The sequence below is a fragment of the Sparus aurata genome, chromosome 10 (assembly GCF_900880675.1).
Source record: "Sparus aurata chromosome 10, fSpaAur1.1, whole genome shotgun sequence".
NCBI classification, from domain to species: domain Eukaryota; kingdom Metazoa; phylum Chordata; class Actinopteri; order Spariformes; family Sparidae; genus Sparus; species Sparus aurata.
The window spans coordinates 19,061,887-19,077,493 of record NC_044196.1 but is presented as its reverse complement, the minus strand read 5'-3'; the positions used below and the strand labels follow the sequence as shown (position 1 = coordinate 19,077,493).

General features: G+C 40.6%; 2 protein-coding genes across 2 annotated transcripts; both read right to left on the bottom strand.

Moving 5' to 3' along the window:
- Window positions 1–79: 79 nt before the first annotated feature.
- Window positions 80–6,166, bottom strand: oxa1l (OXA1L mitochondrial inner membrane protein). Its single transcript, XM_030431444.1, has 11 exons — window positions 6,015–6,166; window positions 4,501–4,635; window positions 3,839–3,970; window positions 3,496–3,739; window positions 2,989–3,132; window positions 2,783–2,868; window positions 2,285–2,449; window positions 2,034–2,138; window positions 1,743–1,905; window positions 1,526–1,606; window positions 80–312 (listed from the first exon to the last, which is right to left on the bottom strand). The coding sequence occupies exons 1-11, from the start codon at window positions 6,123–6,125 to the stop codon at window positions 191–193; spliced, it is 1,488 nt and encodes a 495-aa protein (XP_030287304.1). The 5' UTR covers window positions 6,126–6,166; the 3' UTR covers window positions 80–190.
- A 1,144-nt stretch (window positions 6,167–7,310) lies between these two features.
- Window positions 7,311–14,651, bottom strand: LOC115589169 (transcriptional regulator ATRX-like). Its single transcript, XM_030429910.1, has 12 exons — window positions 14,543–14,651; window positions 14,333–14,447; window positions 13,326–13,425; window positions 13,119–13,240; window positions 12,821–12,891; window positions 12,608–12,733; window positions 11,880–11,975; window positions 11,619–11,750; window positions 11,405–11,527; window positions 11,257–11,294; window positions 10,314–10,354; window positions 7,311–10,198 (listed from the first exon to the last, which is right to left on the bottom strand). The coding sequence occupies exons 2-12, from the start codon at window positions 14,394–14,396 to the stop codon at window positions 8,292–8,294; spliced, it is 2,820 nt and encodes a 939-aa protein (XP_030285770.1). The 5' UTR covers window positions 14,397–14,447; window positions 14,543–14,651; the 3' UTR covers window positions 7,311–8,291.
- Between the last annotated feature and the right edge of the window lie 956 nt (window positions 14,652–15,607).

The following is a 15,607-nucleotide window of genomic DNA, read 5'->3' as shown; positions in this document are numbered from 1 at the left end:
TTCTGCTCCGGTGATGTTTCTGGGGAGGTGAATTAACACGTTGTGTACTCAAAAATGACACAAATAAAAGACACCAGAGTTGTTTTGAGGCAGATTTTTCTTTTTAATAATACATCCTGTCCTCTCTTCTTCTCTTCCATCCATAAATATGTACATACATGATTTTACTCTCAAGTTATCCTAGTCTGATTTATCCCAAAGTGTCCTTCCATGGCTTTGCCTTGCCACCATCTGCTTTGTTTTTGGATGATGCTGTAGCGATGGGTGGAGTCTGCTGGAGCGGATTGTGGCTAAAAGTCTGCCTCAGTGGACCTAAAAAAGAAAAGAGGAATGAAGACAGGACATTTAGCACAAAACCAAAATTACACCATTCAAAGAGTGTCAAAGCCCAATAACACAGAGAAATCACGCTAATGCCTCCATCTAGCCTTCATGCTGTGAAGGTTTATTTTTTGTAACCCCGCAAGAGCTCTAAATGGCACACACATGATGGAAAACAAAAAGTCTTGTGAGTTTACATCAGCAGCACCAGTCACACCTGATATTTGAAACTAGCGCTGTAATGATTACTGACATTTTAACTATCAAACACATTGATTAAATGAGAAAAAAAGGGACTGATCAAAAAGTAATCATTAGTCGCATTCCTTTTTTAAACACGCTTATGTATATATTTAGATTAAAACTAAAGATAAAAAAGTACAATTAACATGTCTGTCTGCCATAGGACTTTTTACTATGATAAAAGAAAAAAAAACATCATTAAGAGCTGGAGCGAGGGAGCTTTTTGGCCATGACTAAATCTGTTTGCCTTGATTAATGGCGACGCAACAATCTGCATAAATACCTTGTTGTTAACAATTACCATTTTATTATTCAAGTGTTGTTTTTGCAATAACTAACCCTGGCCACGCGGGGGAGCACCTTCTCCGTGTATACACCAAGACTCAAAGTACAGGGTTCATGAAGCTTTTCAAAAATAAAAATCTTTCCACCTGTTCAAGTTCACCTTTGTTGGGGAAGAAATATAATTCTTCCAAGTCAGTATGTCTCCAAACAATAGGAAGTCATACTTGTCTTGTACAGACGTTAAAGTCTGGATAAGGATAGTGACGCTTGCTCTACAAGCAATCTTCTCATAGTCTCTGCAACCTAGACACTCGAAGCTACTGTAGATATGTCTACAGAACAGATGTCTGACAAACTAAGCCAAGGCTAAGTTAACTGTTTTGCGTAAACCTCGTAAGGAGGCCTTCGATATATCTATGTATACACTCTGTGAGGACAGACGTGATGTTACGTTGCTCCTACAAGATCATGCTTTATAAACTATCTCAACGTAAGCCATCGGTGTCTCCGAGTCTTCTTCATCTCTCCTGAACGGTCAAGTGAGCCGAGATTCCACAACAACCTTGACGTCCATCATTTCAAACAACTCCAGCCAGCTGTTTCGCAGTGGCAGACAGCCAAGGAGGGAACAAAAAGTCTGTCTATGTAAAGCTGATGATGTGGTGTCGAGACTGACCTTTAGACGCCAGGTCCAAATGATTTTTGATTCTCCTCTCTCTCTCTTGCAGCTGCTGGGCCAGCTGAGCGTTTTTCCAGCCTGGGTGGTCAAAAGAGAGTTGGACCAAGACAAAAATGGCAAATTGAGTTTTCAGTACTAGTTAAAATCAATCAATCAATCAATCAGTCAATCAATCAATCAATCAATCAAATGTCCTCAAGTCCTAGACACGAACCCTTCTTCATGCTTTCGATGAAGCCGTCGTTTTGGGGCATGACGGAGGCCGGGTGTTTGATCCTCTCTGGGATATTCAGCTTAGTTCTAATCACAGGGTGTCTGAGCAGGGCGACTTGAGCCAAGGAGAAGCAGTTGGAGGTCAGCCAGTAGGTGAACACTGCCTGAGGTTTGATGGAGAACAAAATGATTTTAGACACTTTAAGAGCAAATTCTGCAGTGTGTTTAAGATGTTTAAGTTGAGGATAACCCACTAGAAAAAAAAAATGATGCAAGTGGTCGACAGACTGACCGTGGGGAAGTTGATGGTGAGGGGGAGGATGATGAAAGGCATGATCCTGAACACCGTCTTCATGGCGCGCAGGTTGGGGTTGTCGATACCGGACTCTGCACCCAACTAAAAGAGAAGACTTGTGGTGATTACAATGAAAAGTACACATTCAACCATTCATTACTAAACTCCATCAGCCCGGTGAAAGTCCCGGGTGATGGTATTCTTCAGTAACAATAACATTCTGACAGGTTGGGTAATAGGTGGCTGACCTCCAGGATGAAGAACATGGTTCCAGTGACGGCGATAGGCAGCAGATAAAAAGGATCTGCTGCTGTCAAGTCGTGAAACCAGAACAGGCCTCCTGTCTGAAAACTGGGCACCGGCAGGTAGGCCATCTTCCTCAGAGCAATGAAGAAAGAGATGAAGACTGGCGCCTGGGGGAACAGAACACAATACAGAAATTGTGAATAATAAGATTCCAAACGTTAAAACACAATTCAACAAATAATATACAATTGCATTTTGAACATTTTCAATGATTTCCTACATGTGCATGAGAAAAGTTGAGTTTGATTCAAATTTGCGTCCACGAGAAAACAATGTACAGAAAGACAGCCATGAAAATTAACTGCTTCGATAAATTAGATATCGTCATTTTATCCTATTTAATAGTTGAGGTTGATGATTCAATTAAAGCCAGTGTTAATGTACAGGCCTTACAGTGAGATATAACGGCATACATAATGACTATAAAGACATAAACTGACCTGCACCACAGGAACTAGGAAGCCACGCAGAGGATTTACATCATGCTTCTTCTGGAACAAGTTCAGGTCGGAGTAGGCTTTGGCGACTGTAACAGGCAAATAACAGCTCATGAGAAGTTGACGAGGCTTATAACATAATTAACATGATCTTAAATTGTGACAAAAAAGACAAGAAATGCAATAAGAGAAGAAAAGTGAATTTTTACAATCAAATTTGTTTCCACTCTGTTTGGCCTCATTCATCCTGTTGGTGAGTTTAGACATCTCGGGCAGAACGTTGTTCAGCTTGGCTGCCTCCCTCTGGCCCTTCACTATGACTGGAAACACGGCCATACGCGCCACCACCGTTCCTACGCGAGGGCGAGAGATGAACAGAAACAGGAAAGAGTAGGAAGGAGGATTAGAAAGAACACAGCAGGGTTCACACACCTTAAACATAATATTCAAGGAATGCAAGGATTTTTCCGGGCCCAGTTCTCTTGAATTCAAGGACCCAAAACAACACGGTCTGAGGAACAGATCAAGCTACATCGCTGTCGCAACTGAGAATCTTTATAATTATAACTTCATTGAGCACAGAGAAATGTACCCTTTGAGCAATTATATGAAAACAGCCTTGTAGTGTAAAACTCCACATACATCATTCTACGCAGTGAAGCTCAAACATTCAACTGTGGGAACAAAGTGGAAAACAATTTTTTGACTTTGCTTACCTATAACAATGGCCCCCCACCAGGGCAAACCAAGATCAACGTGCATGAACTCTAACAAGTGCTGGATCAGTCCCACTGGTGTGTAACCGGCCAATCCCAGCTCTGTTAAACTTTGCTCCGTGGTCGCAGCAGCCTGCAGGACTTCCACTGCAGTCGGTGCAGCGTCAGCCACCTGCTCAATGACTGGCTGCGTTAAAACGGGGGAGACATCCAAGACGGGTGGAGCTGCTGTGGAAACTGGGATCTGAAAATATCAACAAAAAATGAAATCATGTCACTCAAGTAAGAAGGGAGCTAGAAACCTCAAGACAGATGATTTAACTTCATATGTAGTCTCAGAGACCTGTTCAGCGATTGGTTGTGCGATGATCGGGGTAGAGTCCACAGGCAGAGACACGGGAGAGGACTGGAGGACTGGGAAGCCATCAGAAGCGTCGACCACTGGAGCCGCCGTGCTCCCATCCTCAAACGGGATCTGAGAGTAAACACTTTAATCAATATCAACATGGTACTGGTGTAACAGTTCAATCAAACAGTCATTCAATTCCCCTTTGATATCTTAGCAACGATTGGGTGCATTGTAAAATCTCACATTTGTCGAGAACATGATTCAACTTACTTCCCTTATACACGTACAACTAAAACAAATCTTTCCTAGCCTACATAATTGATACGAGTGTAATTAAAAGGGCGATCAAACAAGACGATTCATAACCCAAAAGCGCCTTTTTTTCTCTCCCCACAATTACATTATAATAACACAGAATTTTTGTTTACATCACAGATTATTGTACAAAACACAGCAGTAAAACAGGTCCATTCTTTAAATTCTGGTCATTTAAGAAATCAACAAGTCAAGCTATTAAAATAAATATCTCTTATTAATATATCTTTCATCATGCGGCTAAAACGAATCGTGGATGAGTTCCAACAGGATACTCACTCTTTCCTAATGAGGTCAACAGCAGCTTTGCCATTAAACTAATCACATGTACATGGACTCACCTGTGAGCTGTTGTGTCTGACTGCGACGGCGTTCACCCAGAGGAACTTCCCGTGATGTCTGCGGCCCAGCAGAGTCCTCGCGGCAGGACTCCGACACTCATAAACTGTGTGCAGACCGGACTTCTGGAGCATCCGCTGTTTGTGGACGAGAGGCAAAGGGTGTCAGCCAGATGCAGACTTTACACAATAACCAACAACCTGATGACAAGTGTTAGGGCTGATGAGGCGTCACATAGCTTCGCTTAGCTGCGGTTCAGGAAGGTTTCAGCTAAACTGGAACTTTCAGGGGTTTAAATTTGCTGCTCATTGTGAAATATTAAGTATGATAAGCACTTATTTGACAGGAAAGTAATTTGTTAAGCATAAAGGCTATGGCTTGTGGTTAAAGCTTTATCAAATATAAGGAATCTTTGATTTTCTTCTTTTAATATGAAGTTAAGTTAAAACTGCAGTGATGTTTCACTATCAATAGTTGTAACCCCAAACTTGTGCGCCTTGTCAAAATGAGAACCGGCTCAGCTAAAGTGCATGGTATTTTAAGGTATCCCCTATCAGACTGGAGCAGCTCAATAAGGCTAATGAGTTAATTCTTCCCGTTTTCCTTTGTAAATGGCGCTGATGGAAATTCAGATTTCAGATTTTCCAGATCAGCCAACTACATCAACTTCAGGGGGAAGAATTAGGAATATGAACAGCTGGAACATTACACAGTCTATGTTTTATAATCTGTATGTCTCATTGCACTTTCCAACGTTTCATTCAAATGAAAATCCTGGAAATTTGCTGCAAAATCAAAAGCCACTGCAGCAGCAGCAGCTTGAATCTGTCTAACAACACATCTATTATTATTTGTTTTGTGTGGTTTATAATCTCAGATAACAGACTAATTCACAGACGACTCACCTGCCTAGATTACTGACAAAGTCATCACACTTACCGAACTTGAAGAGGTGCATTCATTAAAAAGCTGTTGCTCAAATGTGAGATCTTAAGTGACCTCTCGGGGCAGTTAGCTTGGTGATTTCAACAACACACAGCATCAAGGATCATAGTACAAAACATGTGAGCTAGTTTAGCTTTAAACCCTGAAACCATAGCTAGGTCGATGACAGAGTAACACCACCACTTTTTTTACTTTAGGAGGAATTATATGATAGTTGTTGACACAGCTAGCAGGTGCTAAAGTGAGCCCTGCCAGTCTGTGGAGCCATAAATGAATTTAAATACACTTCTATTATGTCAATAAACTCCTCGTGGTCTTAGGCACACATTTCAGTGACTCTAGATAAACTGTCCACGTCATTCTTGTTTAAAATCACAGTTATATCATATATCAGAGAGCGGTCTTCACTACAGAGGGTGCTCCTGTCAAAGTCACACAGAAGGCATGCACACATAACTGCGCATTGAGGATGCTAGCCGGCTAGCGAGTTAGCCGGGGAAAGTCGCTGTTTGCGTCCTTTTAAGAGAGGCACAGGTAAAGCAAGAGGTCTGAAACTGTAGAGAAGACCTACGTGGTTCCAAATGTCTGAAAGGGGAAGGCTGCCTCGGCTCGGTTTTCCAGTCTGTTTCAGGAGACATCTTGCTAGGCAGCTCGGAGTCACCCCGCTCCTGATGGCAGCCATGTTGGAAAATGTAATAACTACGGAAAGCGCGAGGAGTCAGTTTCAGTGGCGGCGTGCAACAACCTTCGCTCATGTTTGGTGCACATGTCTGTTTTCAAGGTAAACAGTGTAGTGTGTTACTCATCACCTCTGTTGAAATAAGTACACGTTTGAGGTACTTTTTAGTACCTATGAATGAATAACCTATACTAATAGAAATTATTGACTATGACTATCAAATTCTCACATTGATTCAGCTCAAGAAAAGGTTGTTTGTTGTTGCTAAATTCAACATATGTATGCTATCACAATAAATAATTAACAATACACAGAGAGAATATCTATCGGAAACACATTCAATTTTCATAATTTGTTTATCTGTCAAACCATCATGGCCTGATTATCTTACAAAAACAATGTTTCAAAGGCTTGACAACCCCATCAGTTTATAGCATCAACACGCTTAAAATAGGCTCCGGTTAAATGAGATTCCGACGTCATGTGAATTCCTGTAAATGTGTGAGAAACTGAAAGAGAAAATTAAAGCTCAGTGCTATTTGACAGTAACACAACACACACAATGAGATGTGTTTCCACGGCTGCTTTGTTTACCGCAGGGTGGAGGCACTCTCAGATATTCTCTCTCTGACCCACGAGTGTCTGAGCTACAGCCAGATGTTTTTATATCTCAAACATTTCCTGGTACAACATGTCCTCAGATCATAGGTGAAGTCTAACCAGTTGAACAAGGGTAAAAAAAAACATCAGACTGATCAGGTGAACATGAAAATGAGAGGGAGGATGACTATCAATAAAAGAGTTCAATCACAAAATGGAACAGTTTTTTTTGTGTGACTGTAATATAACAGTAATATTCAATTATTCATAAAATGACACATTAACATATAGTCCAATTCAACTGATAACATTTCTGTACCCAAGTCTGAAAGTGATCCGTCTCCTGTTGTCCCTCCTGAAGTCAAAGGATATTTTTATTCCATGTAAATATTTATGGCAATGTAAAAAAAGTTGACTTGACTGGAAACTTGACTTCTCTGACTGTTTAACGACACAACAATTTGCCGTTAAGGCCACTGATATGTTTTAATTACATGTAAATCTTCTATCTAATTCTATTGCATATCATGTTGAGTTAGTCTTTATAAATAAACTAGAGTAAGAGAGAGAGAGAGGCACAACAATCAATTTGAAATGCATCACTTTTATGCATAATACGTGAATGATTAACATTTGCATTCATTTATCAGACAGACTTATTGGATTTATTCACATTGTTGTGACATGACAGAAAAAAATTGGTGATAAACGTGAAAAAATAAAAGATATGACCCGTCCCAGTCTGAGTCTGGACCGCTAGATGCACGGCTAACCGAGCTAACTAGCAAACGGGTGACTGCAGTCCGCAGTTTGATTCTCTTTTTTTAATCAGATTGTTTCATCACCATCAGAATCATACGGATGACACAAAGGTACATGACAACACAATAGTTTGGTTCAAAGTGATTAACATAAAATCTTCTTTAGAGGTTTTCAGTCAGTGTCCAGAAATCCTAATCAAGCAGTATTACAACATAACATTACAGGAAAAGTAAAAATAAAATATCCATACAAATATATTTCCTCACACAATCTCTTCTCTGAAATCACATTACATGTTCCCCTTCAGTGTCATCTATTAATATTTCTCTGAACAATCTAACGAAACTTTGACAAACAATGTAATAGCACATCATTACTGTAAACTCTAAATATGAACAAAACAATACAACAATAATACGATCATTCAGTCTGTGGACATGATCTGAAATGAACTGCTTTTCCTGCCTTGCCATTATATCAGGATAGTTTATTACAGACTGATGCTAGAAATCAGCGCTTTAATTTCAAACAGCCTTCTCTCTCATTAATCCTGCATTATTTGCTGCTCTACACACAGAACTGATCCTATGGAAAACAGGAAGTGATGACATTTTACCGTGGCAAAATCCAGCAGAGGTGATCAAAGGGAAGCTACACAGTATTGCAGTATTAGCCACACTGTCTTATCACTAACTGATCCATCCTAAATAGTATAATTAAAATCCCAATCTCATGATCACCAGGATGACTTGTAGTCAAAATAAGGTGTGAATTTTGTCTTAATCAGAATCCTCATATTCCTTCCTTTTAAAATGGAAACACCCTGTTTTTTTTTTTTTTTCCAGACAAACAACCTATTTTCTTTTCTTGATCCTCTGCGTCAGAGAGTTTTCGCTTATTACCTTTCAGTTTTAACCTGGCAAATATCTTGGACAAATTGCCCTGTACTGGGGCTGCTACAGTCTCACTGCAAATTTCTGTGTCAGTTATCTTAATTTCAATATTTTTTGAGCCGGGCCTTTCTTCCCTTGTAGATTCAGGAAATTCACGTGTTGCTTTTGGTAGAGGATTGATCTGTCTCACCTGGTCACCACGGCCAGCTCCCTGATTCGCTGTTGGTGTTCTGCTTCCTGCAGATCCAGCTCGTCTTAAATTGCTGAATACTGAGGAACTTGGTACAGTTTCACTGCAGATTTTTTTGTCAATCATCTTAACTTCGATATTTTTCGAGCCAGGCCTTTCTTGAGAATTACTCCGTCTCACCTGTTCACCACAACCAGCTTCCTGACACTCTGTTGGTTTTCTGCTTCCTGCAGATCCTGCTCGTCTAAGGGAGGAGTCTGATCTGTTTTTAATATGTTTGCTTTGTGTCTCCACACTGCCATCTTTACGGTTTGCACATGTACCACTGATTTTCTGCTCTGACATCCTTTGTCTATCATGTAATCCTACAAAGCTCTGATCCTCTACATCCTGACCAAAGTGTGGCTGTCCACTGTCTCCCCTCTTTTTCTCCGTGACTCCCTCAACATCCCTCCTCACCCTTCTCTCTTGCTCACGTCCCTCATGCCTGCTACTGCCTCCCTCTTTACACCTCTGATCATCTTTCGGCACTTTCTGTTTATTGTCGTCAACTCTTCTATCGTACTGAATCTCAGGAGAGTGGAGGAGGTCATCTTTGGTCAAGAGATTTGTTGGCCTTGATCCCATCCCTCTGCCATGTACAGTTTTTCCTTTCTTGTCTAACTCAACATCTTCCTGTATTGTAGGCGTAATACTGATTTTCTGCTCAGGATGCACGCTACCATCATCTCGTCTTCCACTGTCACTGTCCTGAGCCTGGACACCTTCACTAGAATAACGTTCTGTCACTGATGTGTCTTTGCTCTTTGCATGTTTACCATCTCCTCTCTTTTGTTCCTTGCCTTGCTGCACATCCATACACTCTTTTCCCTGCTGATGGTCATCCTTCGGCATGTTCTGTTTCCTGCTGTCGTCTCTTCCATACTCTTGAATCTCACTTGAAAATAAGTCATGATTTAGCCTTCCTATCTCTGATGCTCTTTCACCAGCTTCAGTTTTTCCTTCCTTGTCATCTATTCTCAGTCCTCTCTCATCTCTCTGTTCGTTCTCACTGACAGGTTTGTTTTTATCTTGTCCAACTTCCTGCGTACCCCTCAGATTTTCATCTCTGTTCTCTCCTGCATTGTCTTCGGGATAGTTCGTCGAGGATTTCCCCTCCTTCTCTGGCTGTTCATCCTCTCCTGTCTTTACATCCATTACTCCCGTCTCTTCAACACTCCTCTCAACTTCTTTTCTAAGCATGTCACTGATTTCTGGTTTCAAATCATTGCTAACATCTGGTGCGCCCTCTTTTCCACTGCCCTGATCGTTGACACTCTCCTCACGTTGAGTTACTCTACATAAGGGTTCCATCTCTTCTGCCTGGTTTTCAGTCTCTGGATATCCCCCCTTTCCCTCCTTAACACCTGTTTCAACCTCATCTCTGGTGTCTTGATCATTTTCATGATAGCGAGGATTAGGCTGTAGCTGAATTCCTCTAGACCTTACTCTCTCTGTTTCTTCATCTCTGTCGATGGCCTCACCCTCCTCTCTCCCTCTCTTCTTCCCACCATATTGACACTGGTCATAGACGTCACCGGTAGCAGGCAGGTGGCCTCCAGGAGCTGACACTGGGCTGGGGGTTTGAGTAGCTGCAGCAGGAGGTATAAAAATCAGCGACTCCATGCACAGTAACAACCAAATTGAGGCCGTAATTAACTCAACACATCAAATCAGTGAGAATAATGCGAATGTCTGCCCTCTTACCGTTCTGTTTCCTGTAGAAAAGGAGATAAGCACTGCTGGATCTGGGGAGAGAAAAGCAAGAAGGACATAGAGTTTACAGTAGAAATGGTATGAATGAAGACGTACATATTTGGATAGATGCATATACTGTGTATGTATTCATTTTATTGCTTCTTGTGGTATGGGTTTGGGTCGGCCTGATTACAAGGCAGCCCCCTCGCGTGTTGTGGAGCGATCAGAGATTCCCCAAGGTCAGAATCAGGATCAGAATCGGAATCAGGTCCTCGTGTGAACAGGGATCTCTCAAGATCCAGGTCACAGGTAATCAGACGCTATTGGGTGCACATGTGATGTTCTCCCTCAGCTGGCTGCAATCAGTCAGCTGGGAGACTCCAAGGGTCCCCCGTTCAGTTGGTTGTGTGTTATCAGGGAGTCAACGCCATCAGTTGGCTTTCTGTGTTTTCTGTCTGGGGGGAAATTGTGGGTTGAGTGTTTGAGATTTCTTTCTTTTGGACAGTTTTCTGAACATTTAGTTTCTCCCCTGATCAGTGGGAATGACCTTTGGTTTTTAGGTCCGATGTTTTTTGTCTGTCGTTTTGATAGAATTAGTGGAATTAGCCACCTTTTAGACACCAAGTGACCAGTTTGCTTGCTTTGTACGTTTCCCAACCTGCAACCACTGTCCTTCAGGTTTTTTTTTGTTTTCTGGGTATGTGTGTGTATCTTGGCCCTGTGTTTGTAAAAAAAAAAAAATAAATCACCTAAAAAGAGATGGACAAAGCATGACTTCTTCTAAGAGGAACAATCTGAAGCTGGGGTGTAATGCAGTCCTTCAAAATGATCATGCTGCATAATGAAGTGAAGGGGTGTACATCCATATGTGGATGTGCTCATCGGGACACTTGCGTAAACTAAGAAATAATCACAAATGTATAGTGGGGTTAAAGAAAGGATTAACACTTACTTCTCAAAGTCATCCTCCTGGAATTGCTGGTAATCGGCCTGTTGATAAAGGGAAAAAAGAAAAATAATATGATAAAATCAGTTTTTCCCAGTGTAATAAGAGGTGCTGTCACTTTCAACAACATTGTAATTCAAGTGTTGAGTCTTACCAACGTGACCCTGCTGTCGTTGAATGTAAACCAGTTCTCTTCATCCCAGATAGTTGAAGTGTAGTGTCCACTTCTAAGATCTCCGCTGTGGTCCACAAATGCGTACAGTTCATATGTCTGATTCTGATCACAGCGGGAAAAATTAGGACCAGGAATAAAAAAAAAAGAAAAAAAAAGAAATGTCTTTTGATAAGAAGGTGTATATTCTATGTACCTCTGGTATCTGTAGGATGCGGGGAACATCCACAGTCTGGTTGATCTTGACATATGTCATGTAGCGGTAGTCAAAGTCAAACCTCTTCAACAGCAGCATCAAAACCTCCGGGTGATGCTTCATCACACATTGCTGCGTGAAAAGCACAGATTTTTAACATGTACTTTCATGTAGTTATCATGCACTTATGACACAATTACGGCTGTAATTCAATATCAGAGTTAATTTAGACAGATCAGTTCAGGTTTTCTCTTTACTCACAATCGTAGCATCACATTTGGCGTCGCACTTCTCACAGTACATCTGGTTCTCCCCGCTGAACTCTGAGGCTCTAAAATGCTCCTTAATGCCATCCACCTAGAAAACAAACAAAGGCAGTCAACCAACAATTAAGCAATATATAGGATTAATAAAAAATAAATAGTCATAAAAATATCGGATAAGAAATGCTTTGATTGGAAAGGGCCAGACTGCAGTTATTATATTATTTTGCTGGCACTTCTCCATAGGGTATTACAGTAAGTGCATTTAACTATGTGAATACAAGAATAAGAAGAAGCATCAGAGTAAATCAGCTTTATCGCTGTAAATGTGAGAGAAGACACCAGCTAGGTACAGACGTAGACATAGTTTAAAATGTTTTGACAGTAAAAAATGAAGTTTGTGATGCAATTATGATAATTCCCACTACTCGTGAATCAATTTACAAACTATATCTGTCAAAATAATAGTGATGTTCCTGCCATATTGTTGAATCCTATTACAAAGCATCTATTCAGTTATTTAAATCCAAACTTTAGATTTGCCCCTTTAACAACAACTTTCAGGGTATATTTCTTGATCACTTCAGACCTTGTTCTTAATACCATCACCCTAATGTTATCTTTTAATCCCAAAATGCTGGTGTGCAAAATGGCATATTTAGTCTACAAGATGTCTCCTCGGAAGAGAACAAATGCCACAGAGTCTGCAGGTTGTCAGATCCTTACCACGCTGTAGTGTTCACTGTATGAATCCACCAACGCAAGAGGAAGATGCCAAAAGGCCCCATCAGTGTCCGTCTCTGTGTCACATGCAGAACATGTGGTCCTGTCGGTCAACCATCCGTGGAAGATCTGAAAGCGCACAAAAATACAGACACTCGTTGACAATAGTTTTTCATTTAATTTACAGATTTTCTTTGATACTAATTTTGTCTCTACCTGTGACGCATCAGGACTCGTCAGACTTAGAATCTTCTCATAGTACTCAGCAGCATCTTGCTGTTCATACACTGAGGAGGGGGGCAGTGGAAATAAATGTGTGTTTCGTCAACAAAGCAAGTAAAATCGCTTCTTTGACTCATCTCTATTTGTAGGGTGAATGCACAGGATAAAGATCCTGATGTCATTTTAAGATATTAGTCCAAGTCACCTTAATGTAAGCTGATTTAAAGCAGGTTTGGTCCACAGCTCGTCTATTCAAAGGCTGTGTTGTTCTGTGTGTTGACACATACTGTACCTCTGTGGATGCCCAGCTTCTTTGTGATGTTATAGGTGTCTGCTGTGTTTCCTTTTAAATCATCAAACAAGTCTTTGAGATGACGATCAATGTATTCAGTGGCAGGATATTCACAGCAGTGCCTGAATAAAGACACGGTGGTCATGAGCGATTCAAAGGCTCGCGGTAAAACTGAAATGCGTTATTATGACAGGTTTTAAGAGAAACCTTTCCACAGCTTCTTTGAAGTCTTCGGTCATGAACAGCACCTGCAGCACGCTGTTCAGGTAACAGGTCGCTCCTTGGTTGAGCAGGCCATGATACCGAACTGTTGGGGGAGGTTGTTAATACTGTACGTTAGTATGATGCCGTCTTTTTCTTAAAATGCCCACTTACGCTGTGGACTCTAGGCATATAGTTTAGTTCAGTATAGTATTGTTCTTTTCTTACTGAAAACTGTCTTCTTTAAATACAGGATAAAATGATGACACAATACTTCATCAAATTACAAAAGTACAATAAGCACAGTAAGATCAGTATACTTAGCATATTAAGGACCGTCAAGGACAAGTATGCTTTCAAGTCTCTTAAAGGGGCATTACGTGTTTCTTGCGAAGAAACTCAAACTCTGGATTTTAATATTTACAATATCAATGAAGAAATAAACAAATTTGGGAATATTCATTTTCTCTATGTTCTCAGAGGAAAATAAGGTCCCAGGACACTGTCTGACGCTAGAAAGGTGGCAGGGTCCACCACACATAAGTAAAACAAAATGAAACCGTGTTGTCCTTTAAGATCAGTTTGTTCATTCAGTTTATTCAGTCATGAAACCAAAGAGAGTTTGTTTATTTAGTTTGTTTAGGCATTAAAAAAATCTGTGAAGATTTTTCTCTACTGATTAAAATTTCTTCCAGAAAAAACTGCACAGTGCACCTTTAACTAACAATCATGTTATACTTCTTAACCAATCAGAAGCCAGGCCTGACTGCAGTCTTAATCAGGTGCTGCAATTAAACTATGGCACTGCTTACCTTCAAAAAAATAGCATACAGTTAAATACATTATTTCCATCTATCTTTATTAAAAAAAAAAAAAAAAAAAAAATGTGTATAAATAGGTGTTCCAACATACTCTGTGATCTGAATAGGATTTTTAGGGTTATGGGATCCTATCCGAATGTGATTGGTCACGGAATTTGGTGTAACACCAGCCGAACAGAACACATTTCTCACCTGGAGGTGGAGAGGAGAACATATTAGAGAACGTCTGTCGGCCTTTTTCCAAGTAGTAATCCATTTTGTTTCCTTGTAGACGTTCTTATCAGTCCTATTTCTACACCTTTGTCAGCTGCAAAGGAATTAAAATTTACGATCAATTGTTGACAATAAATGAATCGCAGACGTTTTTGGAGACGAAATGCAAAAAGTGACGAGCCTTGTTACCTTTCAGTTGTGAGATTCATGTTTTACAGGCATCCCCGCAGATTGTTGGGAATCAAGTTCTTCTCTTCTTGTTTTCGATTTACGAGAAACGTATCTGCCTCCTGTAAAATAAAACCCTCTTTATACTTTCTCTTTCACTTGTCGCTCCACCTGCTGCAATGATGCGTTCAGGGTCTATCGGAAATAGTGGGGTGAACGACAGACGGCTTACATGGCTTACTAGCCAACTAACTAGAAAGTGTTTTTATTTATTTATTTATGAATTTATGTATGTATGTATGTATGTATGTATTTGACTGATTTAGTTGTTGAATAAATCACAAGCTACCAAAAGCAAACCTTTAAGAAACTCTTGCCAAAATGCAACCTGGGGTCTTTTAGTGTATTTAAGTTTAAAAGCATAATTAGTATAATCATAATTAAGCAAATACGACGAAAGCTCCACTTTTATGGCAGTTATGTATAAACACTATAATGTTACGTTATACATTGTATTAATACAGTGACGGATTATGAAAGACTGTCCCCCTGTGTAAAGATGCATAAGGACCCCCCCTATCTTATTTGTACAAAAGTGGGTGCAAATGAGAAAGGGGTTTCTGGGGGTCCTCCCCCAGAAAATTCTGAATTTGGTAGATGTAATTTCCTGTATTCTGGTGCATTTTTGGGATTGCCAGCTGGAGAAGCCCCCAATCAGCCGCTTAGCTCGCTTATTCCTCAGGCCAGACCTGTCTAAATGTCTGAAAGGGGAAGGCTGCCTCGGATCGGTTTTCCAGTCTGCTTGAGGAGACATCTTGCTAGGCAGCTCAGAGTCACCCCGGTCCTGATGGCGGCCATGTTGGAAAATTGACTAGCTACGGAAGTGAGGATGCAGTTTCAGTGGCGGCATGCAACAACCTTCGCTCATGTTTGGTGCTCATGTCTGTTTTCAAGGTAAACAGTGTTGTGTGTTCTGTTCAAATAAAACACAACATCAAGACACTTAAGTACTCATTACCTGTGTTGGAATAAGTACATTTTCTTGAGTATTGTACTTTATAACAAGGGGATTAAGGGATAAGATTG